This window comes from Pinus tabuliformis, chromosome 7, assembly GCF_031772625.1.
Source record: "Pinus tabuliformis cultivar Carrire ecotype Pingquan chromosome 7, CPIR1, whole genome shotgun sequence".
NCBI classification, from domain to species: Eukaryota; Viridiplantae; Streptophyta; class Pinopsida; order Pinales; family Pinaceae; genus Pinus; species Pinus tabuliformis.
Genome location: NC_142293.1, coordinates 568,198,768 through 568,225,665, shown reverse-complemented (window position 1 = coordinate 568,225,665; position 26,898 = coordinate 568,198,768). Strand labels below are relative to the sequence as shown.

The following is a 26,898-nucleotide window of genomic DNA, read 5'->3' as shown; positions in this document are numbered from 1 at the left end:
GACTCAGGAGTTAGGGCTTACTATTCAGGACATGATTCAATGTTATGTGTGATTTTAGCACTAGAAATGATACTAAACATCTTATATATCAGTTCTTTTATCATATTTATGTGTCAATGTATTTATTTTATGTTGTAGATGGTTTAGATATTAAAAAAATTGAAAAAAAATGGAAAAAAAAAATGAATATTTTTGTACCAAACGCTTTTTTCCCAATTATTTCCGATTATTTCCCGATAATTACGATTTTTTCCAATTTTTTCCTCATGCCGATATTATCCTGATAACGATTAATGCAACATTGGTTTGGAGGACAAATGTAGTAGCTAGGGACCAAAGAATGATCAGTGCATAGCACTGTTGGTAGCAGTGCAGTTGGCACAGTGCAGGAGTCAACAGCAGCGCAAGAGATTCAGAGGGTCAGAATCAGCAGCAGTCAAATTCCAACATTCATTGTATTATGTTGAACACAGTTAAGTTCAACTAATTTTGGATGTTTTTTAGTTGCTTCTCTCAGCAATTGAGTTGCAGTACAGATGCAGTGTTAGCAGTGGTAGTGCTAGCAGCATAGCAGATGCAGCGTTTGAGAGAGAGTTGTAGTACAGATGCAGCAGTGGCAGTGGCAGTGTCATGGGCAGCAGTACAGTAACAGCAGCAGCACAATGTTGGTGGCAGCAACAGTGCAGAAAGGAGGTGTTTCAGAAACAAAGTAGCATGCAGGTGGATATTGTTGCTAGAGCACTTTCCTCACTAAGAGGGAGTGTTAGTTTTTTGTAGCATCGGAAGTGCTCTAGCCATGAAAATTGGTGGAGAGGCTAAGGTGCATGAGTTCTAAAGAACCCAGAAACCGTTTGGTGAAATTCCACCCGGATTGTATTTTATTAAAATAATTGATATTTTTAATGGAGTTCCTACGTTTAAACTTAAGGGAAATTAAAATATTAATGGATATTAATCAAAATATAAGTGGGAATGATCTAGAAGGCAGATCAAGTCATGTTTTAATCTAAGCCGTTGATTAGAGATTTAATCTCGGTCGTTGAAGACTCAACAGGAAAAGTATAAAATGGAGGCTTGGGGTTCATTTGGAAAAACACACAGAGAGATTGAGAAAATTGATTTTCTGAGGTGAGAAGTTCTTAGGAGGAAAATCGATGGGGAGATCTTGCAGCAGAAGGGCAGAGAGAATCTGGAAGGACTTTCCGGAGAATACTGACAGAGAGGTGGAGAGAGCTTACAGAGAGGCAGCATAGTAGCCGGGAGAGTTGACGCAGAAAAGTTGCCTGTCAAGCAGAATCCAGAACTGTCGGAACAACCAAAACTGTCGGGAACTGTCAGGAGAGCTGACGCAGAGGCAGCACAATAGCCGGGAGAGCTTACACAAAAAAGTTGTCTGTCACGCAAAATCCAGCACTGTTGGAATAGCCGAAACTGTCAGAAACTATCGGAACTACCGGGAACAGCTGGAACTGTCGGAAGCGCTAGCACAGAGGGCAAAGAAGGTGACGCAGGGCTGACGCAGAGCCAGTGCAAAAATAGCCAAGGTTGTCTTGTGCCGGATCAACCGTAATTCTGCAGGATGAAGTGAGGTAAAACTAATTCAGATTTTCCGCCAGTGTTTTCTCTATAAAGGATTGCTAGATGAGCATCCTAGATTTGTATTTAGATATTTCTCCTACATAATAATAAACCCTCAGGGCTGCTGCACCGATTTTCCCGCATTGGGTTTTTCCGGGGACCATTGGGTCCAAAAATAAGTGAGTCCTATGTATCTTGTTCTTTGCTGCAAAAGTAATTTACTTCAATATTCAAAAGAATAACTTGATGAATGTAATTTAAAAATCAAGTAGTTGAAGTAGATTCAGATTTGCTGCAGTAGGGGTTCCTTCAGATTATAGGAATTTTCACAAAGATGTCAATAAGGGACCAGTGAAGAATTTCAACCCCCACTCCGGTTATCAGTTTTCCTTATCACTCCACGCATTTCGTTTTAAATCCAAGCATGAAAAAAATTCTAAAATCTGGAAATGACAATATTTTCTGAAAACACAAATTTAAAGATATCACCACTGCTGAAATTGCAGAAATAAAACACAGCAAAATTATGACAGCCACACAGAAAATAACACAGTGACTTTTGGTCAATGTGACCCTAGAAAAACCCCCCTACAACTCTTGGGGAAACCAATTTGAGAGCTCTTCTTTATTTCTGAAAATTCTTTTACAGAGAAACTGAAATACACAGTAAAAGTTCAAGCAACTACAAATTACAACTTATCTCGATTTCCGTGCTTGAACTCCACCTCAAAAATCGTGCCAATCAGCAAATAGCCAAACAAAAATTTCCAGCAATATGAAAAAACGTGCCCAAAACTTTATGTACAAATCGTACGGATTTTAGCAATACGGATGCCTCACAATTCGTGCTCAAATCTGCCTCAAAATTCATGCCCTTGCTGTTGTCCCTCTTCCTCAATTTCTATGCCTTTCTCCTGTTGTACAGTTTTGCCTTGAGATGCTTGTTGATAAATGTTGCTGCCTAGATTTGCTGAAATGTCTTCTTGATGCTCTCCTTTACTTCCTCACTACTCATAAATTTTCTCCTTGCTCTCTCTTCTCTTTCTCTCAAATGCTCATGAAAGAATGAATTGATCTTTTTCTCTTCTCTTCTCCTTTTATTCTCTAAATGACCTTTTGGGTTACCTTAAGATCTAATGGCTAAGATTCATTTAGATCTAGGGATGAGAATAAATGTGCATTTAATTCTCACTTTCTATTTTTTAACTCACCCACTTAAATAAAGAACCACTTAGCCTTTTATTTCCAGTCACTTTTTCACTTTCTAATTCTTCATTGACTTTAATAAAGTCACCTTTAAATTAAAATGTAACTTTACCACTTGTAAAGTCACTTTTAAATTAGAATGTAACTTTACCACTTATAAAGTCACTTTTAAATTAAACTGACGTTACCACTTATAAAGTCACTTTAGGAGAAAAGTACAAATAAATTTGGACACTTTTCCCTAGGCCAAAGATCAAAAGCCTTAAGGAACCACTTGTCCTCTGGTACCCAAATTTTAACACTATGAAGCGATGAAAGGATTTCCTCATATGCTATGCAAGACAACTAAAGAGCGTCTGGAAAATCATGGAGACCCTCAACTCAATGGGAAAGAGGAGTTACATGTTTATCTTATGCCTATGAGGGAGAGTTGCCTTCACTTTTCATATGAAGCACCCCACCACTCACTCTCAAGTGCAGCATCACCTAAATCATAAGCATCATCGTACCGTAAGGAACCACTTTACAAAAGTTGACAACCCACTAACTTAGCTCTATGAGTAGTCCCATTCATTAAATCTTTTGAAAAATAACCATCAGTGTTTGGCACCACCACTGTATCGAGATAGAGATCCAAAAATGGACATAGGTCTTGCCTCCGAAAACAGTTTGAGGGGAACAAGTAGAAGGTAGCCAATTTCCTAAGTGTTTAAAAAAGTTTAGCTTGTGGTATCATGGCCTGGCCAAAGAATGGCCAATTGTAGAAAGATATATATGCAATTGAACCTACAGTTGGGTGGAAAAAGGCTTGTCCCAAATCAGTTGGCAACTTGAATTTTTAGATAAATATCGCTTTTGTTCCATGATATGAGCATTTATACATGCAAACTGTTTTTACTACCTCCCTGGTTAAATTGCAAAAAATATATGCTATGACAAATATTATGGATAAGTAACTTATGATTACAATTGTGTATAATTGCATGTTGACTCGAATTGTAGAGATAAAATGAATTTGGTTTCACTGATGTGAATTGACATGCTGAATTGATGGTTTCTAAAGGGGACAAGAACCTAAGTATGACAATAGTTACATGGTGTTCTATGGAATACATTGTTGCAATGTTTATTGTTGTCTTGGCTTGCTGGAAGTAACTAATTTGGGTACTAGCTGGCCTCAGTTTTCATTGGCAAACAAACCCTAGATTTAATCCATCTTGACATAGAATGTATGTAAGTCTCCGATATGCCAATGTCATGGAGTCTCTAGAATAATGCCTTGCGGGACAGTGTCAAATGCTTTCCAAAATTATACAAAACAACAGTAAAGCTTCGAAGAGGGATGACTAGCCTCCTCAATAATGGCTCGAAGTGTGAAGATGTGATCAATTGTTTGGTAGTTGCAGCAGAAACATGCTTCTCCTCTAGCCCTGAAATGGCAGCCCTCCAGCTCCTCAAAAAGCCAATGGTGTAAGACTGTGGCATAAAGCTTGGAGAATGTATGACCTACCATGATAGTCTGGTAGTTGTTTAGATCAGAACTACTCCCTGATTTGCGGATCGGATAAATAATGTGTCTAGTCCAGGGGGTGGCAAGCCTGAACATACACCATGCTTAAGGAATCCGGACTGGAGCCCTTCCTCTTCAGCTGCGCTGTCAGTACATATAGCTCTGACTACTCTCTTAATGCCTCACTCAGAGAAAGGTGGCAAGCAGATGGGAGGGGAGAAGACACAGGTGGGAGGTTGTCGAAGAGTAACAATGATGAAAATGATGTTCAAACAAATAGCAGACAAAATAAGTCCAAATTCTAGCCTGATACCAATTAAATCAACTCTAATGTGACACTTCATAAGAACATCCAGAATAACTAAGAATTTTGAGATTATAGTAATAAAGCATTCAATAATATAAGCTGATCTGATTTTACATAATTGTTTGCTTACTTATATATCCTAACATTATCCATAAACCACCATGGCAACACCTCACGATGCTCTTGGATCATTGTAATCATCAATGCTAATTGCATTCGTTAACTGCCACTCTTTATTTACATATTTCAAAGGCTTTCAAACTTCAAAGGCTTATTACACTGTCTCCTGTTGATTTAGCACAACTATTCATACAAATCCTGCCTAATGCTTTTGGTCGTGACTCATTAACGGACCTCAAAATAATATTAGCTTTTCAAGAAATATCATGAATCTTAGCATTCTAACCTGTAATCCAAAAAAAAATTAGGCAATATGAGTTAAATTCAGGATTATGTGCCAATACCATTCCTTCCCTCCACGTGAACATTTTTCAATTGTTTGACAAAACCGAAAAGTCCAGCTAATGCATTCTCAACCATAGAAGCTGGACAACTCAGCAAAAGACTCTGTGAGGCCAGAGACTAACAGTACAACTACTACCCAACAAAAATTTTACAAAAACTTGACAGACGGCCATTGATCCTTTTTTGTATTTTTTTGTATTGAGATGCCCAACAAGTGCTTGGCTCAAGCTCAAACATTGCCATGGGGCACCAAAAACAGAGGAGACAAACTCACTAGCAGTGAGCTTTCACCAGGCTGTGTAGTTACTGCTCAGTTTAGGCAACAATTTGATTATGGCTCGAGTAGTCATCAAACCTTGCTACCATGTTCTCAAGAGAAATATAGAATCTACCCAAATACGGTCCTTACAAGCAAAGATCAACATAGAACACTGAGCTGCAGATATTCACCTGTGTCTCCAAAGAGTCAGCAAACTACGAACTCCAAAATATGTTCCGAGTGGACCTGAAATGCCCCTTGAATAGAGAATCTTGCAGCATTTAGAAGATCTTCAATTCTCTTACCTGTCCCATATTTCTAGCATGTAGAATAAGCATCTAAAGACTTTTCACAATTAAGTTCCAAGAACCACACATATTAAGGAAAATCCTCAATCAAAACAATGACAAAATTGCACTTAAACCAATCTTCTATTTTAAGCAGCTCAGCAGCTCCCATTCCCATGGTTCCTGGCCTCCATACCTAACTGAAAGTAGCATCCTGCACATCTATCGAGCCTTCTGAAATCTGCAGGAAACTGCTCAAATAGTTTTGAACATTTTAACCAGAAAGATAAGAACTCTTACCCCAATGTCTCTCAAAACCCTTCCCTTCAATGTCTTTCAAAAGCCCTTCCCCTCAATGTCATTCACCATCTATAAACTACAACATCTCATATTCTGTATATCCAGATCTTCCAAAATCTGCAGGAAACCCCTAGACCAGTTTTGGATGGTTTTTTAACTGGAAAGAATCAACAAAAAACCTTATCTAATTGTTCTTCACCATCTATAAACTGCAATATCTCATATTCTATAGAAGCATTGACTTTCAAAAAAAATGAAGATTTCTAGTTTCCCCTAAATCATAACCAACCACATTTTGCTTCTTGCAACTTATCTTGATAGTAATCACAAAGCGATATGCATATCATACTAACATTTGGAATAGTAGAATAACAAGATATCAGCTAAAAAGTGCATTTGGTAGATGTTATCGTAAAATCTTGCAAAGTTGAAAAGCAATAAAAGACAGTGAAGTAATCTGTCATCTAATCATATTCCAAGCAAGCAAAGTGGATCAAGACTTTTAATATATACATACATTTGAATTGTTCTCCGCCTTCTGAGTTGTCCTCTGTTGTTGGGAAGCACTTATGACTTGTTCATGTATAGCTCTCTTTTTTTTCATTACATCAACAGCCTGGCTAACAGGTCCCTGCAAGTTTCAATAACACATGAGAAAATGGTGTTCTATGAAATGTAAAGTAGTTAATTCCATGTTGGCCAAATAATTTTTTTACAGAGGTTACAATATTGGAATATATTGTGGCAATATGGCATATCAAGGAACAGTTGGAGCACTGACCTCATGTTTAGATTCTTACAACAGCACTAACACCCATGCAGTCCTTTGGAGCTAAGTTGCCAGGGTACTTGGGTCCAGGGTCAGGGGCAAGAATGGCACTTTTTGGAAGAGGGAACGGTATAATATATAACAAAATTTATTAAAAATTTTAAAAACATGCATATTGCAAAATTTCATTTTCAGTGATTAACAACAAAAACATGCACGTTGCTTCATAGAAGTTCTGAACAAACATACAATGATTAGAAAAAAAACTGAACAGTCAACTTGATAATTATTATTAGAAAATTGAAATTGACATGAATAAGTCTCAACTCTCAAGTCTTAAAAAGTTAAACCAAGTGGCAAGTACATAAGGCATACTGCATTCAGTCCACTTCACTGTCTATCATTGTCCACAATTCTTTTACCAAGAATAGGGCACTAAAATCCTTTCACTGCTGGAAAAAATGATAAAAATGAGAGTGTGATTTACTATTTTGAGTGAATGTAGTGAGGTAAGTGAAGGAATAGAATTTGGGGGGAAAGGGGTCATGCTATTCTTGCATTCGTTGGCCTTTTGTAAAATTAAAAACAAAAATTTTGTTGCGAACGGCATGCCTCAAAAGCAGCCAAAATCAGGATTCAGGTACCATTTCAGACTGTCATCCCCACTCACCTGCCAGGAAGAACCCTGTTCATTTGGGTTCATGGGATGAATTCCCTGCTCCTGAATCCAATACGGAAGACAGGAACACTGGACAGGCTTAGGTACCAGTGCAACTTAGCTTAGGACTCAGGAGTGAATTAAAGAATACCCACATAGAGTCTGTCATGACTCATACCTAAGGAACCCTAGCAAGACAACTCAACCTAAAAAGCCTTGGCAAACACACTCATTAAGCACATAAAACGTGACAAGACAGGATAACACTATCTATAAAGACTAAATAAGCACATTGAACATAATGAGAAGGAACTTGCACTCTGTATTTTTCACCTAATCCACAAATGCAAGTACCCTTACATGCCCTGAGGGCTTAAAATGTTAAAAATTAAGGAATTTAACTTTACAGTAGTGAAAATTAACGTTGTCCATGTTGTCCATTGAATCTAAGCTTGTTCACAACCTCCAGATTGGATGTAAATTGTAAATAGCATCAACTCTAATACTGACATTACAAACTAATGAAAGCACGCCTATCAAGAATCTTCATTTTTAGCCATCTTATTTCACGGGATAGGAAACTTAAGCATGTTTCTAGTACTATCATATTCATCATTTATAGTGATCGGCGAACTGCTGTGGATAGCCCACTGGACAGTCCATCATGAGTTACGACAGTTCTTAAAATGCTGCTGAAAGGACAGTGAGGTTACGCTCTCCTATGCAGTGACTGCTAATTACCATCAGAAGATGAACTCTGTTGCAAAATTTAAGATGGCCATATGACTTTCCCTACAAGTGTGGGTAGCATGCTCCAGTGTGTAGATAATAATGGATTTGACCACATCTAGTCCAACAGTAGGTCTGCATTCATGTTAACACTATGACACCAATTTTCTTGCTTTTGTGTCTTTCAATTGCAAGGTAGCCTTATAACACCTCCCTATGGATGATGCCCTTCGTAACTTGATATATGAACTACATCAAATGGGTATATCATCAAATTAAGAGGCTCTTTGTTGTTTCTGAACAGGCTTCATTTGATATAGATAACACATTTTCTAATTAGTTTTCCTATTTCTCCCCTTAACAGTTATGATGCTGTGCATTCCCCACTTCTCTTCTCCAAATATTCAATGGTAACTCCCTGGTTTCAAGAATTGCTTCTCGGTTCTCCTTTCAACTTACTTTCTATTGGCTAGATATAACTCATTATTAGTGGAAAGTTGAATCATTAATTTGTCCAGCGAGGCTGTTTGTGTTGCTTGCAATTAAGTTGAACTTTTTATGGTTTTTATTGGCCACATGTAATCTGGGCACTACCATTACTTTGTCTTATAAAGAGCCATTTAAATTTTAAGTTGATAAGAAACTGAATTACTTGGATGTAAGGATGGATGGTGTGAGTATTTATTATTTAATCCTCTGCCATAGATAGAATAGTTTGTTGGAGAGTGCAACCAACATGTAAATGACCTTGCTAAATAATGCAAGCTTTCTCGAGAAAATACAGATATATATTATTTTGACAAAGGGATCTAATATCATCAACAGAAGTTATTTCTATAAACAAGGGAGTGGTTTCAAATTTCAAAAAAACTAACTTGCAAGCACTCTTAATGGAGATTGGAACCATAACACTATTAATGTATAAGCTTTTAAACAGAAAAAAGGTTCCATTTATTCTGGCAGAAAGTGACTGCATAGTAAAATATCAAGTTTCTGAGAAAACTGAATATTTGAACTCCATAATTGAGTTTGTTAGAGTCAACCACTGCAAAATCTAAAATAAGGAAATCCTTTATTGATAAATCTATTGAAAGGGTGCGAAAATTACAAGAAGATGTTTTGCTTTTGCTGCTTCCCCTTCAGTCTCCAGAACTGTCTGCTTTGGCCTGCAATCAACCAGAGTAAACCAGCAGATGTTACTGAACCATGTAAACCAGCAGATGTTACTGAACCATTTTGATTAAAAAGCAGGTCCCTCGTATCTAAAGGCTGAAACACAACAATTTGTAGCCAGGATGGAACCAATCTAAGCAATAAGTACACTGATGGCTGGGTGTCGTAGTGGTAAAAAACAACTTAAAATTTGCAAGCATCAGTCAAAATACACGCTTTAAAACAAGGCAACTTCCTGCCAACCATTTTCTTGACAATGAGTAAGAGAGAAATGTCTGGTTACTAAAGGCTACCCTCTTTCTAGAATGATTTAAGGAACACTGTCATGTCCCTTCTCAAACACACTAGTCACGGAGCGCAGCTACACATTTTTGTCACCATTTTTGGCTTAGGAGGAGGACCCCACACTTAGACTTAGGAACTATAGGGGAATTCCACTTTATTTTTGCAGCTAGTGGAATGTGGGGGCCACACACATGAGTAATTCAAACTTGGCCATTCGATGAGCTTGGAGGGAATCGAATGGGTGGATAGAGGGGCCCACATGAGGCTAAGAGGGCCCAAAGTGATAAAAGGAGGAGGAGCTCTCATTTTGGAGGATCTTGAACATTTGCAAACAAACACACTTAGTACGTTCAGCTGCTTAGCGAGTCTACCCGCTGTTTAGCCACGAATTTTTCAAGCAGGAGATTCAACCTATTCTTCAGGGGACCATCCGTGCCCGCCCTAGGGAGGCTGTTCCACAGGGATTTTAGAGAGTTCAGCACAGTCACACACTTCAGCCAGTATTGCAAAAAAAAGGACTGTGTATTTCCTGGTCAGCCAGAAACACGCAAGAGGAATTAGAGCCAGCAAGGAGGTCCATTGCTTGTTGGGAGTTCCAGGGGCTGAGGAGGCTGTTTGTTGAGGGCATTTTCGCTGGGATTTGCAGCCAGCTAGACAGGTGTATCAGCTGTACGAATTTCTGGGCAAAGGGATTGCGCAAAGGCCTCTGGCAGCAATATCATGGGGCTTGGGAGAGCAGCCATCTTGGCCAAGACCCATCCGGGGAGCAAGGAGTTAATTAGCATAGGTGAATCCAACATTCCAGTGGTATTTTCAAAGGGATTTGCAAGTTGTTTCCTGCAAGTCGAATTTTGCAGCAGCAGCTGGGGAGAGGCTCCAAGGAGGCCGAAAATCCGAAGTCAAAACCAGAGAAATTCCCTTCTGAGTTATTTTGGGTTTTGTCCAAAGAGTCCGGAGCTGAAAGGATATAATTTTCTGGGCAGTTATTCGGCACATTCCGGCAGGTCGAAGTTCAGTAGGGCAGCATTTTACTGGGACAGCACAATGCAGAGTGGTGCAGCAACTGAGCAGCCTTCAACTCAGCTATTTCTCATTTGGGTTTTGTCAAACTTGTCTTTGAGACAAGCCCAGGTGCACCATTCCATTTCATATTGTATCTAACTCTCTGATTTTATAATACACGGCTAAGCAGTTCCAAATTTGCACCGTTTCCATGGATGTCTAATGCACGTTTTTATTTTTATATGTTGTTGCACTATTTATTTGCTTACTATCACTCATATTCCTACATAGGAACATTACAGTGGTATCAGAGCCTAATTCTTGGCTCAACTATGAGGTTTGTTTCCTATGAGAGAAGGGGACCAACAAAACATCACCTACCATAGGCAGAGGTACAAGAGCAGAGAAAGGGAGTTAGAAATTACGCCAAATACGGAGGAAAGAGGAGATGTTGGCCATTATGCATGCATTGGCCAAGTTCCGCCAGTACTTGGTGGGCAACCGGTTCCGAGTGAACACTGATCACAACAGTCTTCGACATTTCATGGGGCAGCAGGGCCTCAACGACAGGCAACAGAGATGGGTCAGCAAGGTGCAGGCCTATGATTTTGACATTGAGTATGTGCGAGGGAAGCACAATGTGGTGGTCGATGCTCTATCTAGGAGACCAGTTGGGTTATCTCTCATGAGCATCTGCCAGGATTTGAAGGCTCAGCTGTTGGTGGAGTACTCCAAGGATAGGAAGGCATGCGAGGTACTAGAGGGGACACATGTAGATGAGCATTATCGTGTGATGTATGAGGTCATATATTACAATGGGCGCATTTACTTGGTGCCCAACTCGTTGTTGAGGGAGAGGATACTCCAGACAGCTCACAATTCACCACTGTCCGGACACCAGGGGTTCCGGAAGACTTGCAAGGTTGTTCGGGAGAGGTTCACGTGGAAGGGCCTCAAGGAGGACGTGTTGCAGCACATACAGGAGTGTGAGGCCTGCCAGCGAAACAAGGGGGAGCTGACTCAACCTACAGGGCTACTACGGCCACTTCCCATTCCGGAGGGGAAATGGGAAAGTATTTTGATGGATTTCATCACTAGACTCCCCACAGTACAGGGGAAGGATTGCATATACGTAGTGGTCGACAGGTTGACCAAATTTGCCCATGTCTTCACCATTCCCACTAGGTACACGGCTGCACAAGTTGTCGAGTTGTTCTTCCGAGAGGTTTTCAAGCTACATGGGCTCCCCAAGAAAATTGTGAGCGACAGAGACAACAGATTCATGGGTGGCTTTTAGCAGAAGCTCTTCAGGTTGTTTGGGACAAAGCTCACTCCTAGCACCAGTTATCACCCTCAAACGGACGGCCAGAGCGAGAGAGTCAACTAGTGGTTGGAGGGGTACCTAAGGAACTATGTGATAGGTTAGCAGAGGACGTGGATTTAGTGGTTGCACCTGGGCGACTACTGCTACAACACCACGCACCACATGTCTATCGGTATGACTCCTTTCCATACCCTCTATGGATCATAGTTTTAAAATTCGGCCGATTCGAAATAGAAACGACCGAGTTGATCCGTTCAATTGCCCAAAAATGTGACTCAGTGGAGGAAACGGTTCAGTAGGCCAAGTCAGCCATGACTCGGTCGAGTCATAGTCACAGTGGAGGAAACGATTCAGTAGGCCGAGTCAGCAACTCGGCCGTTTCCGTATTGACTCGGCCGAGTCATAACCAGCGGCCCGTAACCCCATCAAAACAGCGATTTGACATTTTTTTAATGAAATTTTGAAGTGTTTGCTGATTGGTTTGGACTCCAATGTGTTTTATGAATTAGTTAAATGTTGTCAGGCCAGGCAGTAACTCCATTAGGCAGAAAAGATGATTCGATTTATTTCATTAAGTATGCTATTGATATATACAAAGGGTGTGACTGCTCAGTTCATCTCCTAATGACTGTTCACATTCCTAATTTAACTATTTACATAAATTCACCCAATCACAGAGGATTAGGTGTCAACATTCCCCCCCTTAGTCTGAAGGGATGTTGGTGAGTCCAAGCATCGTTCCGAATCTTTCAAGCTATTCTCTTCCAAGTGCTTTGGTGAAGATGTCTGCAATTTGCTCATTTGTGGAACAATGACGGAGATGGATTGTTTTGGCCTCAACATGATGTCGGATCAGATGATATTTAGTATTGATGTGCTTTGTTCGATCATGGAACTTTGGGTTCTTGGCCAACTTTATTGCAGAGGTGTTGTCAATCATGAGTGGAGTTGATTGTACTTGTTTTACCTGCAAATATTCAAGAATTTTCCTGAGCCACACAATTTCTTTTGTTACTTCAGCTGCTGCCACGTATTCTGCTTCTGTTGTGGAATCTACTGGAACTGATTGTTTGCGTGATCTCCAGGAGACAGCTCCTGATCCAAGACTCGTAGCATATCCTGAAGTAGATACCCCAGTTTCTTTGTCTCCATCGAAGTCTGAATAAGAGTATCCAATCAAGTTGAAGTCGTCCACCTGTGTATACTTGATCCCAAGGTCTTGAGTTCCCTTCAAGTACCTTAGAATTCTTTTTGCAGCAGACCAATGTCACTCACAAGGCTTTTGCATAAACCTGGAGAGGATTCCAACAGCAAATGAAATGTCTGGTCTGGTAGTAGTGAGGTAGATGAGACTTCCTACAAGCTGTCTATACTTTGTTGCATCCTCAAATTCCTTTCCTACAATAGATGTGAGCTTTAAGTTTTGTTCCATTGGAGTAGTACGAAGATTGCACTCTGTCATGCCAAATCTGTTTAACAAATCTCCAATGTATTTCTTTTGAGAAAGAAATATGGACTTTGGATGTTGGGTTACTTCAATGCCAAGATAGTAATGAACATAGCCCAAATCAGTCATTTCAAAACTTTTCCCCAATTCCTTCTTTATCGATGCAATGTAGCTTTCATTGTTCCTTGTCATTAAAAGATCATCTACATATACCACAAGATATACAACTGTTTTGCCAACTTTCTTGACAAATAAAGTTGCATCATCAAGATCAAAATGATTGAAGTTGAGTTTCAGAAGATGCTCAGTTAGTTTTTCATACCAGGCTCGCGGTGCTTGTTTGAGGCCATACAAGGACTTCACAAGTTTGCATACTTTATGTTCATGTCCTTTCACAGCAAATCCTTCAGGCTGGGGCATAAAAACATTCTCTTTTAAATCTCCATTCAAGAAGGCAATTTTTACATCCATTTGATGGACTTTCCAACCGTTCTGAGCTGCTAGTGCAAAGAGTGTCCGGATGGTGGCCCATTTTGTTGTGGGGGCAAAAGTTTCCTCATAATCGACCCCTTCCTTCTGTGCAAAACCTTTTGCCACAAGCCTTGCTTTGTGCTTGTCAAGTGAGCCATCAACTTTGTACTTGTTCTTGTAGACCCACTTGCAGCCAATTGGTTTGGTTCCAAATGGAGGATCAACCAGCTTCCAAGTGTCGTTTTTTATGAGGGCATCATACTCCTTTTGCATCGCTTCTTTCCATTCATCATGAGAAGCAGCTTCTTTGAAGGAAGTTGGTTCAAAATCTGTAGATAAGTTTAATTCACAATCATAAGAAACATCCATATCAACAGGTGAATTAGAGTCATCTACATCACCTCCATTTTGCCAGTTTGAATTTCTGGTTCCTGTTTTTCCAATTTCATCAGGATGAACACTTTCAAGTGTCTTTGTCAGCCACTTTGGGGGACCTTTCTCAGATGGTCCAGGCTGTTTTGTTGATTGAGTTGGGACTGAATCAAGATTGAGTCTCCCAATTCTATCAATTACATCACTTAAAGCATCATCCGTTGTTGGAGTTTCATTCGGGGAGAGTGTTCTTCAGAAGAAGATTCCACATGTTAATCTAGAATAGGAATCCCCCCTTCAAGATGTGGAATCTGATTATCAAATTCTTGAAATGATTTCGTTTTTGCGAATCTATCCAAGCGATCAAGTTGTCGCTCAACAACATTGTCAGATTTGGATGATTCAAGAAAAATTACATCTCTAGATACAACAAACTTTTTATTTACTTCATCATAGAGGCGGTATGCTTTGGAGGTGTTTGAATACCCCAGGAAGATACACTTACGACTTCTAGCACCAAGTTTGTTTCTATGTACCTTTGGTATCAAAGCATAACAGGTGGAACCAAAGACCCTGAGATGTTTTACCGAAAGAACATGTCCATACCACAATTCATAAGGAGTCTTGTTTCTTATAGCATTAGATGGACATCTATTCTTTATATATGCAGCACATAAAACAGCATCAGCCCAAAACATTATCTTTACATTTTTGAAGAAAAGCATGGATCGTACCATATTCAAGATTGTTCTATTCATTCTTTCAGCTACACCATTCTGTTGGGGATTATAAGGCACAGTTGTTTGATGTTTGATCCCATGTTGGCGAAAATAGTTTTAAAATTCATTTGATGTATATTCTTTTCCATTATCAGTGCGAATAGACTCAATATGAGATTGTGCATCATTTTCAATCCATTTATGAAAATTCTTGAATGTTTGAAAAGCATCAGATTTGTTCTTCGATAAATAAACCCAACACATTTTGGTGTAATCATCAATAAATGTCCTGATATATTTATTTCCATTTGCAGAAGGAATAGGCATTGGACCACATAAATCTGAATGAATGAGTTCAAACTTCCTATGTGCTCTTGAATGTGAATCATGAAAACACTGTTTGCTATGCTTTCCTAGAATGCAAGCATCACATTGCTTATGTTTCCTACGAATTGTAGGCAAACCAGCAACACCATTTTTCTTCAATAAGCGGAGACTGTCATAGTTTAAATGTCCAAATCTAGCGTGCCATAATAAACTTGATGGAAGTGTACCTTCTTCATGATGAGAAATATATGAGAAATGTTGTGCATGAGCAGAGGTTCCTTGCAGTTTCAGAAGCCTTTCTTCTTCTATTCCCCTCATGACAAGTGAATGGTCAGATGCTTTTCTTACCTCAAGCTTGCCATCAAACATATGAATGGAGTGACCTTGCTGGCGGATGTGGACCAAGGACAGTAAGTTTCTCTTGAGTTGTGGGAGATATAGAACATGATCCAGAAGAAAGTCTGGAAGACCAGGCAGTTTAAGCCTGATTGTGCCAAGCCCTGATGGCTTGATTTTTGACTAATCTGCAAAGTATATTGCTCCATCAACATTGTCAGTGAAATCTTCAAAAAAATCTTTTCTATGAGTCATGTGACAGGTTGCTCCTCAATCAAGCAACCAATCATTTTTCGAAGAAATAAGTGAAGCATTAAACAAATCTTCATTTACTCCAATGTTACATTGTGCCTCAATATAGTGAGCGGATTCAGGTGCTTTACCTTTGTCTGTATCATCAGTTTTACCTTTCTGTTGGTTTCTTTTCTGCTCAATTTTGTCCCATGGTAGCTTGCATGTAGAGGCATCATGTGATCCATTTCTTTTGCAGCGAATGCAGTGCAGATCTACCTTTTCTCCTTGAGAATGTCTGCCCCCCTGCCTCTAAAATATCTTCCTCTTCCTCTTCGTCCACCTCTTCCTCTTGCAGAATCTTGAGCAGGATGCTTTTCTTTATGAGCAAGGCACACAGTCTCTTCAGAAGATTCAAGGGCTATCTTCTTTCCAAAAGCTTCCTCTCTTCCAGCAAACTTTTTCACAAGAGAGTCAAAGGTTATATCTTTGAGATTTCCATTTGCTTGCAAAGACTCAAAATAATTGGAGTAAGTAGGATAGAGTGCCTTGAGAAAAGCAATAAGAGGAATATCCAGCTCAACCTTAGTGGAATTGATATCATGCATTATAGACTTTACTTCAGATGCAAGAGCAAGAGGATCATTATTTTTCAGTTCAAGAGTGAAGAGTTTAATCATGAGCTGAACAACTTCAAGTGCAGAATGTGAGTCATAGAGTTCTTTCAGCTTTTGCAAGGCTTCAAAGGCAGTTGAATATGATGAAATATGGCGACTCACCTCTTCATTTACAGATGCTGCGATTAATGCATAGGCTTTGCTGTTCTTGTTTTCCCAAATGACGAGCTCTTTGTCTGAGGTAGGCTATACTGAGTCTTTATCTCCTTCTCCGACACACACCCCTTTCCACAACTCATTGAAGATGAGGATGTGTTTTATCATTCGGGACCATTTAGGATAGTTCTCCTTGCCAGTGAGAACTATTCCTACCATGGATATGATTGAATGCATTGTAAAATCCAAGAGCTGTAAAAATACTTCTGCTGCCAATATATAAAATATTTTCACTTCTAGTGTTAAAGAAAAACTACACTATAATGGCAATATTATGAAAAAATGCAATTTTTTTTTTGGCGATAAGACAAAGGTGTTGCTTCTACAAAATTATTAGTTGTAGACAAAGAACTGATTCATCACACTCAGAGTGGCGTGCAAGTAGAATCAACTGCATTAAATCATATAAAACAACAAGTAATCTCAGCCATTATTTATTCTCCGTATTCTTCTTTAACTAGACTATCATCAGCGCATTTGTATGGAAGGGCGTATTGGAGCAGCGCACTGGAGCAGCTGTTGCGTACTGGAGCAGCGTGTATTTTGTGAAGAACTTATGGCCAACGAACTTATCGCCAACGCCCTTCGCAGGGTGATTATTCGCAGGGTGATTATGCGCAGGGTGAACTGAACAGTAATTTAAAAAACGCGTTGATAACCAGACAAAATCAGGCAGCATTCAAAACTTATTCCGCTGCGACCTGGGCGCACACACCATTCCGCTGATTTGGAGACCATGTCAGGAGATTCCACTATGGACTTTAAAAGATCACAAAACTCGGTCGTTTCAGAATCCATATAACTTCAGATTCAGCCTTGGCTTCGACTTCAGAGTCGTGCTCATTCAGAGTGGCACAGGCTCAATGCACAAAGATGCACTCACAGCATTTAATCAACACATATATTTCACGCTCTAAGCCAATGCTTCAACACACAAAAAAATAATCGCTCTAAAACTCAGCGATGTCTTTCATAGCACGATGTTTTGGTATACAATGCACTGCAAAATTAAATTGTTCATCAAAGTTCTACATTTTCTCAAAACATGCACAAACTCGCTCCTCCAAATGCAGCCCATAACTTCCACATTAAAACGCACACACAACGCTATTCAATGCATCAGCCTTCAACGCACCAACAAAGGGCAGAGGAATATGGCAGAGAATGCATGAGTTACTGGGTTAAAAATGTTAAACGCATACCAATTCACTGAAAAAACGTAGAGGACAGAGGGACAGCGCTCAGTGGATTAGTTGAGAAAGACAGAGGACAGCGCTCAGTGGACAGTGCTCAGACCAGCGTGCAACCCACAGTAGCAAAAATGAAGGGAGTTACAACTTATTTTGAGAGCTGGCTCTGATACCATGTCAGGCCAGGCAGTAACTCCATTAGGCAGAAAAGATGATTCGATTTATTTCATTAGGTATGCTATTGATATATACAAAGGGTGTGACTGCTTAGTTCATCTCCTGATGACTGTTCACATTCCTAATTTAACTATTTACATAAATTCACCCAATCGCAAAGGATTAGGTGTCAACAAATGTTATTTGGGGTCCATTACCCCCTCCCAAACCCTATTTAACACACTCAAATGCCCTCTACTATTGATATGCTATTCAAATTTCATGGTAATGTTAAATTCTTAAAGTAAAAGTGACATTCTCTTTAATCTTCATTTTCATCTTTTTACTTAAATTTTTAACATTACCATGAAATGATTCAAGATGTTTAGGAGTGGTTTCGGCCTCATTGGATTTCATATGGAGAAAGTAGAATTTTAGATTTCATTCAAAATCCAGCAGACTTATCAGTTTTTCAGGATTTCAAGATTGGAGGATTGCAATGTTTCCATTGAATTTTGTCATGTATTAGGGTATGGAACTTGTATTTAATCAAGAGCACCAATCCCTCTATGTACCTTGATGTTAGTGACATTGGTTGTCGAACTCCTCTGGGATTCGCTCCCAAACCAGGAGCTTCTGAAAATGTCGCTCCCGCTCCCGTTTTCGCTCTCGCTCCCCACTTTCGCTCCTGCTCCCAAGTAACACTGAGCCAGATGATGTTGGCAACTCTAGCAGTAGCCAGTAGTATTGGTCACAAACTTTTGTTGTAGAGGCCATTTATAGCCTCCTTGGTTATGTGTTTTTGTTTTGATCTCTATATCATCATCGTGTATGTATTGGACAATGCACTGGGTGCCATTTTGATATAATGGATATATTCATGAGCCTACTTTGATCATATGTTGTCTTCTATCTATATTCTAATGCAGTGTGTTTGGAAACATGAATGAAAATCTTTAAAATTATGTGTTTTTATAAAAAATAAATATTTAATGTATTTTTTACAACGACCGAGTCACTGAAATCGAGCCGACCGAGTCAATACGGAGTCGGAGTCGACCCTCGGCCGAGTCGGAGTTTTAAAACATTACTATGGATATGATGCACTGACTTTTGCTGATATTGTTTTTGGAGACAGTCGGGCCCCAAAGGCCAAAGACTGGGTCCAAGAGAGCCAAGATATCCTCAAGGCTCTCAAGGATAATTTAGTGACAGCCCAAAATCGGCAAAAACTGTATGCAGACCGGCACAGGACAGAGAGGCACTTTGAGGAGGGGACCTTAGTATGCCTCCGATTGTAGCCTTACAAACAATCTACGCCGCAATAGAAAGGGGCCGAGAAGCTACAGCCACACTTCTATGGGCCCTAACAGGTGACTAGGCGAGTTGGGGAGGTGGCTTATGAGCTGGAGCTGCCTCCGAGGAGTAGAATCCATAACGTGTTTCATGTCTCATACCTGAAGAAGGTGTTGGGACAACAAGTGACGGCAGCAATTGATCTACCCCCGTTGGATGATGAGGGCCATTTGGTGTTGGAACCAGAGGCCATTTTGGAGCGCAGGGAGAGGAGCCTGAGGAGCGGGACCATCAGGGATTTCTTGGTACGTTGGAAGAACTTGTCAAATGAGATTGCCACTTGGAAAGGTGAGCACATATTGGAGCACCCAACTTTGAGGTTGCTTGAGGGCAAGCAACATTTGGGAGGCGAGAACTATCATGTCCCTTCTCAAACACACTAGTCACGAGGTGCAGCTACACATTTTTTGCACCATTTTTGGATTAGGAGGAGGACCCCACACTTAGACTTAGGAACTATAGGGGAATTCGACTTTTTTTTGCAGCTAGTGGAATGTGGGGGCCACCCACATGAGTAATTCGCAACTTGGCCATTTGATGAGCTTGGAGGGAATCGAATGGGTGGATGGAGGGGCCCACATGAGGCTGAGGGGGGCCAAGGTGATAAAAGTAGGAGCTCTCATTTTGGAGGATCTTGAACATTTGCAAACAAACACACTTAGTACGCTCAGCTGCTTAGTGAATCTACCAGTTGTTTAGCCACAAATCTCTCAAGCGGGAGATTCAACCTCTTCTTCGGGGGACCATCCGTGCCCGCCCTAGGGAGGCTGTTTCACAGGGATTTCAGAGAGTTCAGCGCAGTCACACACTTCAGCCAGCAACGCAAAGAAAGGGACTGCGTATTTCCTGGGCAGCCAGAAACATGCAGGAGGAATAGAGTCAGCGGGGAGGTCCATTGCTTTCTCGGAGTTCCGGGAGTTGAGGAGGTTGTTTATTGAAGGCATTTTCGCTGGGATTTGCAGCCAACTAGACCGTTGTATCAGCTGTACGAATTTATGGGCAGAGGGATTGCGCAGAGGCCTCAGACAACAATTTCATGGGGCTTGGGAGAGTAGTCATCTTGGCCAAGAGCCATCTGGGGAGCAAGGAGTTAGTTAGCACAGGTGAATCCAACATTCTAGTGGTGTTTTCAGAGGGATTTGCAGGAACCTGCAAGTCGAATTTGGCAGCAACAGCTGGGGAAAGGCTCCAAGGAGGCCGAAAATCTAAAGTCAAAACCAAAGAAATTTCCTTCTGAGTTTTTCTGGGTTTTGTCCAAGGAGTCCGAGGTTGAAAGGATATAGTTCTCTGAGCAGTGTTTGGACACATTCCGGCAGGTCGAAGTTCAACAAGGCAGCAGTTCACTAGGACAGCGCAGTGCAGAGTGGTGCAACAGCTGGGCAGCTTTCAACTCAGTTATTTCTCACCTGGGTTTTGTCAAACTTGTCCTTGAGACAAGCCCAAGTGCACCATTCCATTTCATATTGTATCTAGCTCTTTGATTTTATAATAAATGGCTCAACATTTCGAGATTTGCAATGTTTCCATGGATGTCTAATGCATGTTTTTTTTTTTCTTATATGCTGCTGCACTATTTATTTGCTTAATATCACTCATATTCTTACATAGGAACATTACAAACACAAAGGTTAAGTCACACCAAAACAGCAACATCTTTATTTGAGAAGACATGAACTCAAGGTAACATTTGCTTAGACATCCATAGGTCGAGATTAATACCATATACCATATACGTTGTGCATTTACCTAAAAATAAAAAAATAAAAATAAAAGCTTAAATTTGCAAAAGGCAGAAAAATATCAGCGTGTATCCTTAACATCAACAATGAACTTGCCTAAACTCTTTTAGGCGCTCGGAAAAAGCCAAAGCTGCTGCCTCGTTAGTCCCAATTTCATTTTTAAAAATTGGATGCAGCCCTTCTCGAGGCAATCCCTTTGCTCTTTTTACAGATTCCGTTGAAGGAGTTGGCTTTGTCCTCGAATACAAATGAAATGCATTGGTACATGCCTTCTGCAAAGCAAAAACCTCTGTACTTCCGTCAATAAGCTCTCGAATTCTTTCAGAAGCAAGATCCAGAACTGACTGTGGAAAACGTCCATACACGGACTCCCCTTTTTCCATTGCTTCATTGATCTTGGTCAATACATTCTCCCTATCACTTGCAACCTCTTCTTCTGTTGGAGCCGGCCGAATAGGTTTTGATAGAAACAAATGGAGATCTAAAAGATACGGCATGTCTTCTGATGTGACAAACGAATAAGCTGTGCCAGTTCGGCCAGCACGAGCAGCGCGCCCCACTCTATGAACAAAAAGTTTGGGTTTTGGAGGAAAATCATAATTCACTACGTTATCCAGCAGAGGAATGTCAATCCCCCTAGCAGCAACATCAGTTACAAGAAGTAACATTGTCTTCCTTGCTCTAAACTTTGCAAGATGGATTTTGCGGGCAGCTTGATCCATGTCCCCGTAAACAATAGACATACCTATCCCTTCTTCCTTAAACAATTCATTGATGAATTCTACGTGATGCTTTGTTGCGACAAAAATTAATGTCTGTTGATCCGAACCAATCTGCTCTCTCACCAGGTGGAGCAATGCAGCGCATTTCTCTTCGGGTCGCACGGTAAAGAACGCGAGTTTGAGATCGGGGCTGATCTTAGTTTCTAAATCAAGTCGTACAATTTGAGGATCCCGAAGCCCTGCCTTTGCAAATTCAGCGAGCAACCGAGGTAGAGTTGCACTAAAAAGCAAAGTCTGGCGGTTATCGCTCAACTGGGCAAGTATTTTTCGCAATTGGTCTGCAAAACCCATCTCAAATAAACGGTCTGCCTCATCAAAAACAACATATTCCACAGTTCTCAGAGACATTTCGTCTACCTCGGCAAGATGATGCATGAGACGGCCAGGAGTTGCAATAATAACATCTGGACTTTTCGCTAGTTCTTCAAATTGAGTCTCCATGCTGTCACCACCTACAAGCAAAGTAGTCTGAAGGTCTGCACAAAAGAAAAATCCCCGAGTTAACAAACTTAAAACCCGAGGATTAACCCCAATGTCACCAAAAGCAACCGCTGCAATTCATACAGAAAACTCTAAAAAGCATAACTAGAATTCATCACTGACCTGTGTAACGACCAAGCTCTTTCGAAAACTTAAACGTCTGAAGCGCGAGTTCCCTAGTCGGCGACAGAATCAGAGCCCTAACGCCACCGCTTGCAGAATGCTCCCTTAATTTCTCGAGCATGGGGACGAGAAAGGCCGCCGTCTTACCAGACCCCGTCCGAGCCATGGCCACGACGTCCAGTCCGGCCATAATAAGGGGCATAGTCTTGCGCTGAATGGGGGTCGGAATTCGATAACCCTTCCGTTTCACTCCTCGGAAAATCGGGGGACTCAGTCCCAGGGACTCGAAGCCTCCCGACTTGGCTTTCTTCTTGAGCTTCTCCTGGAATTTCAGCTGTGTGACAGAGCTCACCTGGAGGCTTTTCATCTTGTCTAACCCCATGGCAGCAGAACCAGGATTGGGATTCGATCGAGGGATCTCCTTGAACCTGCAGAAAATAAGCGCTGGAGGTCGCGACAATCAGGGTTTGTGTTTTAAATCAAAAGCATTGTTCTGACGCGCGAAGAGGCGTGCCTGCGTCGACGGTACCCGTAATATTGAAGTAGAACACTCTAAAGCAACAGTGTAGCAGTGTCCGTTGGCAAGTATGGTTTTCCCCCTTGCTAGTGTTAATGTGAGGTAATCATTGTTTTTTTCAGGGTATCAGTGTTCGTTGGGATTACATTCACTAGATTGTTTAAGTATTAATGCATGTTGTCACAACCAGGATTTTTAGGGCAGCAGTGTTTGTTGGTATTACGTTCAATAAATTGCTTTTTTTTTTAATATTAATGAATGAATATTAATTAAAAATTATTAAATTAGATGAAATATGTAACAAGGTAGTATATTTGGTTTTTCTGGCTGCTTAGTTTACTATTGAAATAATTGTAAGTTAATTAATTAACACATTTATTGAAATAATTGGATGAGAAGGTTAGTGTCAATAAATTGGATGAGAAGGTTAGTGTCAAACCAGGTAGTATATTTAGTTTTTCTGGCTGCTTAGTTTACTATTGAAATAATTGTAAGTTAATTAATTAACACATTTATTGAAATAATTGGATGAGAAGGTTAGTGTCAAACCATTGACAATAACCTTCTCATCCAATTATTTCAATAAATGTGTTAATTAATTAACTTACAATTATTTAAATAAATGTGTTAATTATATTAATTAGATGTATTAGCTAATTAAATAGATATGGTAAAGTTTATGTTTTGTTAAGGTATTTTGTTATTTTAATTTTACATTGTGGGGTAGAGAATCCAATTCCATGGAGCCTTTGTCTTTTATGTTTAATTCAAAAAAAAATCGCAAGATATAAAAATTGTGAATCCATAGAGTTTTTTTACTCATTACTCATTTGTTTAATCTCATACTCACTACCCACTTGTTTAATCTCATAATCAAGAAGTTGATTTGTTGCTTTAAATTTGAACATATGACTTTTTTAATTATTAGAGTATATGGATTTTTATTATATTCAAAATTTGCAAATGCTTATTCATAAAACTGTGAGATTAATTGAGTGCCTAAATTAATAGTCCTCATAGCATACCCAAGGCTCACTTCACTCCAAAATATTTTTATAAACGAAAAAGTCCACCTAGCACCACCCTACTTTAATGGAGATTTATTTTCATAAATAAGAATGTCAACATAGTACCAACAAATATCTTCTCAATTTGTCCAACAAAAAAATAGTATATTTTTATTTTATAAAAATATTTTTTTAGTAATATTATTGCTCTATCTCTTTAAAATTTTAAATTATATATAAATATTTCAAGAGAGATATATAAATATACCATTTATAACAGAGGGTGTTTGTGTTAGGCAGTAAGCTCGTAGACAATAAAACGCTATGATGAGAGCATGCCGAAAATGAAAATTAGGCATACACATTTAATTTTTGGCCAAAGGTCAATGCATAGATCAAATGTGCGAGAGTGATAATAATTTATATTTATATTCTTTAACAATATATGTTATTAATCCCTGCCATAAGGCAGTAAGGACTATTGTAATCAATATGCTTTGGAATATGAGCGGGCGTTAAAAAACACAAATGCTTAAACTCAAACTAGCCAAAGTTTTGATGTACATGCGTTTTTTCGCTTTTTTCTCAACCTATTAAACATTGAACATGTTTTATGTTAACCAATCAAATGCTCTGAGTTCTTATTTGGCCTCTTCCAGAGGCGGAGAGCAACAAAACTTTGGGTTAAAATGAGATTTATTGAAAACTTCTGGGATAACTGAGTAATGTTAGGGTTAAAATTAAATGTTATCAGCCCATGCATTACTTGATTACGGCTATTTGCACGCACTTTGCCAATTTGTTGTCATTATCTCTAGACAAACGGCTCCAGTGAGTGAGGCCACAATCACAATCTTCTAAGCTATCCCTAGTACACGAGGCATGTTTCTTGTTCTACTACTACGTGGCTTCTTGTTTTGCTTTACACGTTTCTTCCACCGCTTCAAGAAAACCCTATATGGCAGCCTGCCAGCAATCAGCCTTCATTAGAGTTTTGTGGAACCCTTAGTACATATTGTCTTGTTCCTGTCCATGTTGTTCTCTTGTTGTATGTTGTCATGTTGTTGTCATGTTGCTGAATAAAACGGTATGGCTCTTTGTCATAAGCTCATACTCTGGATGACTAGTATTATTTTGCAAAATGTTATTCAGTAATTAACCATATATGTTGTCTATATCTAATACAAATTTTGAGCAAATTAGTAGTAGACAAAAGCTTTGGTTGCAAAGATATCAACAATTTTTTTATCTTAATAAATAGGTTAAAAACTACAAAATCAAAATTTCCTACCTTGACCACTTCAATTTCCCTGTGTCAATTTCCCAGTTGTAGCATATATCCATTTGATCCACACCGTAGCTGCTATCCATAATTTGGACTCTTCTGTTAATCATGAAACTGCAGAAGAGAGATGTATAAATTTTTATAAGCTTTCTTCAACTGCCATGTATCTTTGTATCTAAACAACATCTTCTTCGAGGATGCATTTTCCCTTCTCTTCACTCAGATCAAACTTAATAACCAGATATGAGACTCGAGCTATCATGTGGGAAAGATGCTTAGCCATTTGAAGGATGTGCGAGTTGCAGGTTACGACAGGGTTAGCGGGTCGGGGAAACTAAATACGTGGGCTTTGTGTGAGGTCCTTAGCTAATTCGAGTTGCGATCATTTCCAAGGGCTTCAGCATCCTCGATAGCCTGTAGCGCCGATATGATGTTGCCTTTAGGGCGGGCAGCCTTCCACCATCACTCTGACCGTCTTCGTTATCGCTTTAACCCTTGCCTCTTCCTTTGTTATCGCATGGGAAATCACTCCGTCGCAGCCCGAAGTGGGCTTCTTCTCGGATCTTTTGGGTTCTTCTTGGCAGATTAAGGTATTGGCAGATTCTTACTGTAAGTGCATGTGTGTACTATTAGCTAAGTCCTTACAAGGTGGTGGCTTCATTAGAGTAAGGAGTCGGTTCAGTGTTTTGAGGCAGAAGACGATTCCGCGCGAGAACTAGTTTTATAACTGACCTGTGAGAACATCGAATATGGGAAGAATGGGTAATGTGTGTGTAATGCATGCAGATGGGTCCTTATAATGGTGGCCACGGTCCTTTTGTTCCATGAGGACCTCATATCTTTTATAAAATATAATTAATATATTTAATATTTCTAATTGCCAATTTCTCAAATGTTTTTCTGGGGCCTCGAATAAATTTCTTTGGGTGTTCAAAGCAAAAAGTGGAGTATCGAAACGCATGGATCATGAATCAAGACCAATGAGAAGGATATGAATCAGACCGAGTTGTTCAAGGCTTCTCTGGGCTTCCAATTCCTGCATCACTATTTCAATTCAGATTTTGCATCTATTGTTCTAAGTCATCACTGTTATACGTCTTCACTCTAGATGACATGCCATCTCTTTACATTCTTATAGTTCACTAGGTCATAATGTTGACGGCCTATTGGGTCATAACATATTATGTTGCACTTCACAGTGTCATCCAATTTTATTTGTTTCTCATCCATATTATGTGCATTGTGGAATTTCAAAGGTCCCCAAATCTTTTATTCTGAGCTTCTTTTCCACGCCATATCTCAAGGGGTTTTCTTCTGCAACATTGAAATGGGTAGCTTGTTCTGGATTTAAATTTATGCAATACTACATGTACAAAAAAAAATGATAACTTAAAATTTGTTAGATATTTCATCTATATCATTTTAATAGGAGATATCAAGATTGTCTCTGAAATAAAGTGGATTATTTAAATTATAATAAAAAAAAGTAATAATTAAAACTATATTAAAGTTAAAACATTATATTATTTTAATTCTAAACAAACAAACAAACAAAAAAACATTATTTAATTTAATTTTAATAAAATGTTGTACATCTAGCATTCTTTGTTGATTACTTTAATTATTGAAATCATCTTATGAAAACCATTGGCACTAGCCTTCTCATACAATTATT

At 39.5% G+C, this 26,898-nt stretch overlaps 1 protein-coding gene across 2 annotated transcripts in view; it reads right to left on the bottom strand.

The window, feature by feature from the left end:
* Positions 1-23,071, bottom strand: part of LOC149248691 (putative DEAD-box ATP-dependent RNA helicase 29) — a 211,009-nt gene extending 187,938 nt beyond the window's left edge. Inside the window, exons 1-4 of one of the 2 annotated variants that reach the window (XM_089458516.1) lie at positions 22,415-23,071; positions 21,126-22,287; positions 9,177-9,234; positions 6,430-6,543 (exon numbers count right to left, since the gene is read on the bottom strand). In XM_089458516.1, the coding sequence (XP_089314642.1) occupies positions 6,430-6,543; positions 9,177-9,234; positions 21,126-22,287; positions 22,415-22,796 (1,716 nt within the window). In that variant the 5' untranslated portion in view covers positions 22,797-23,071. The remainder of the gene's footprint in view (positions 1-6,429; positions 6,544-9,176; positions 9,235-21,125; positions 22,288-22,414) is intronic. The other variant, XM_089458517.1, reaches the window with a different exon arrangement.
* Positions 23,072-26,898: the final 3,827 nt, after the last annotated feature.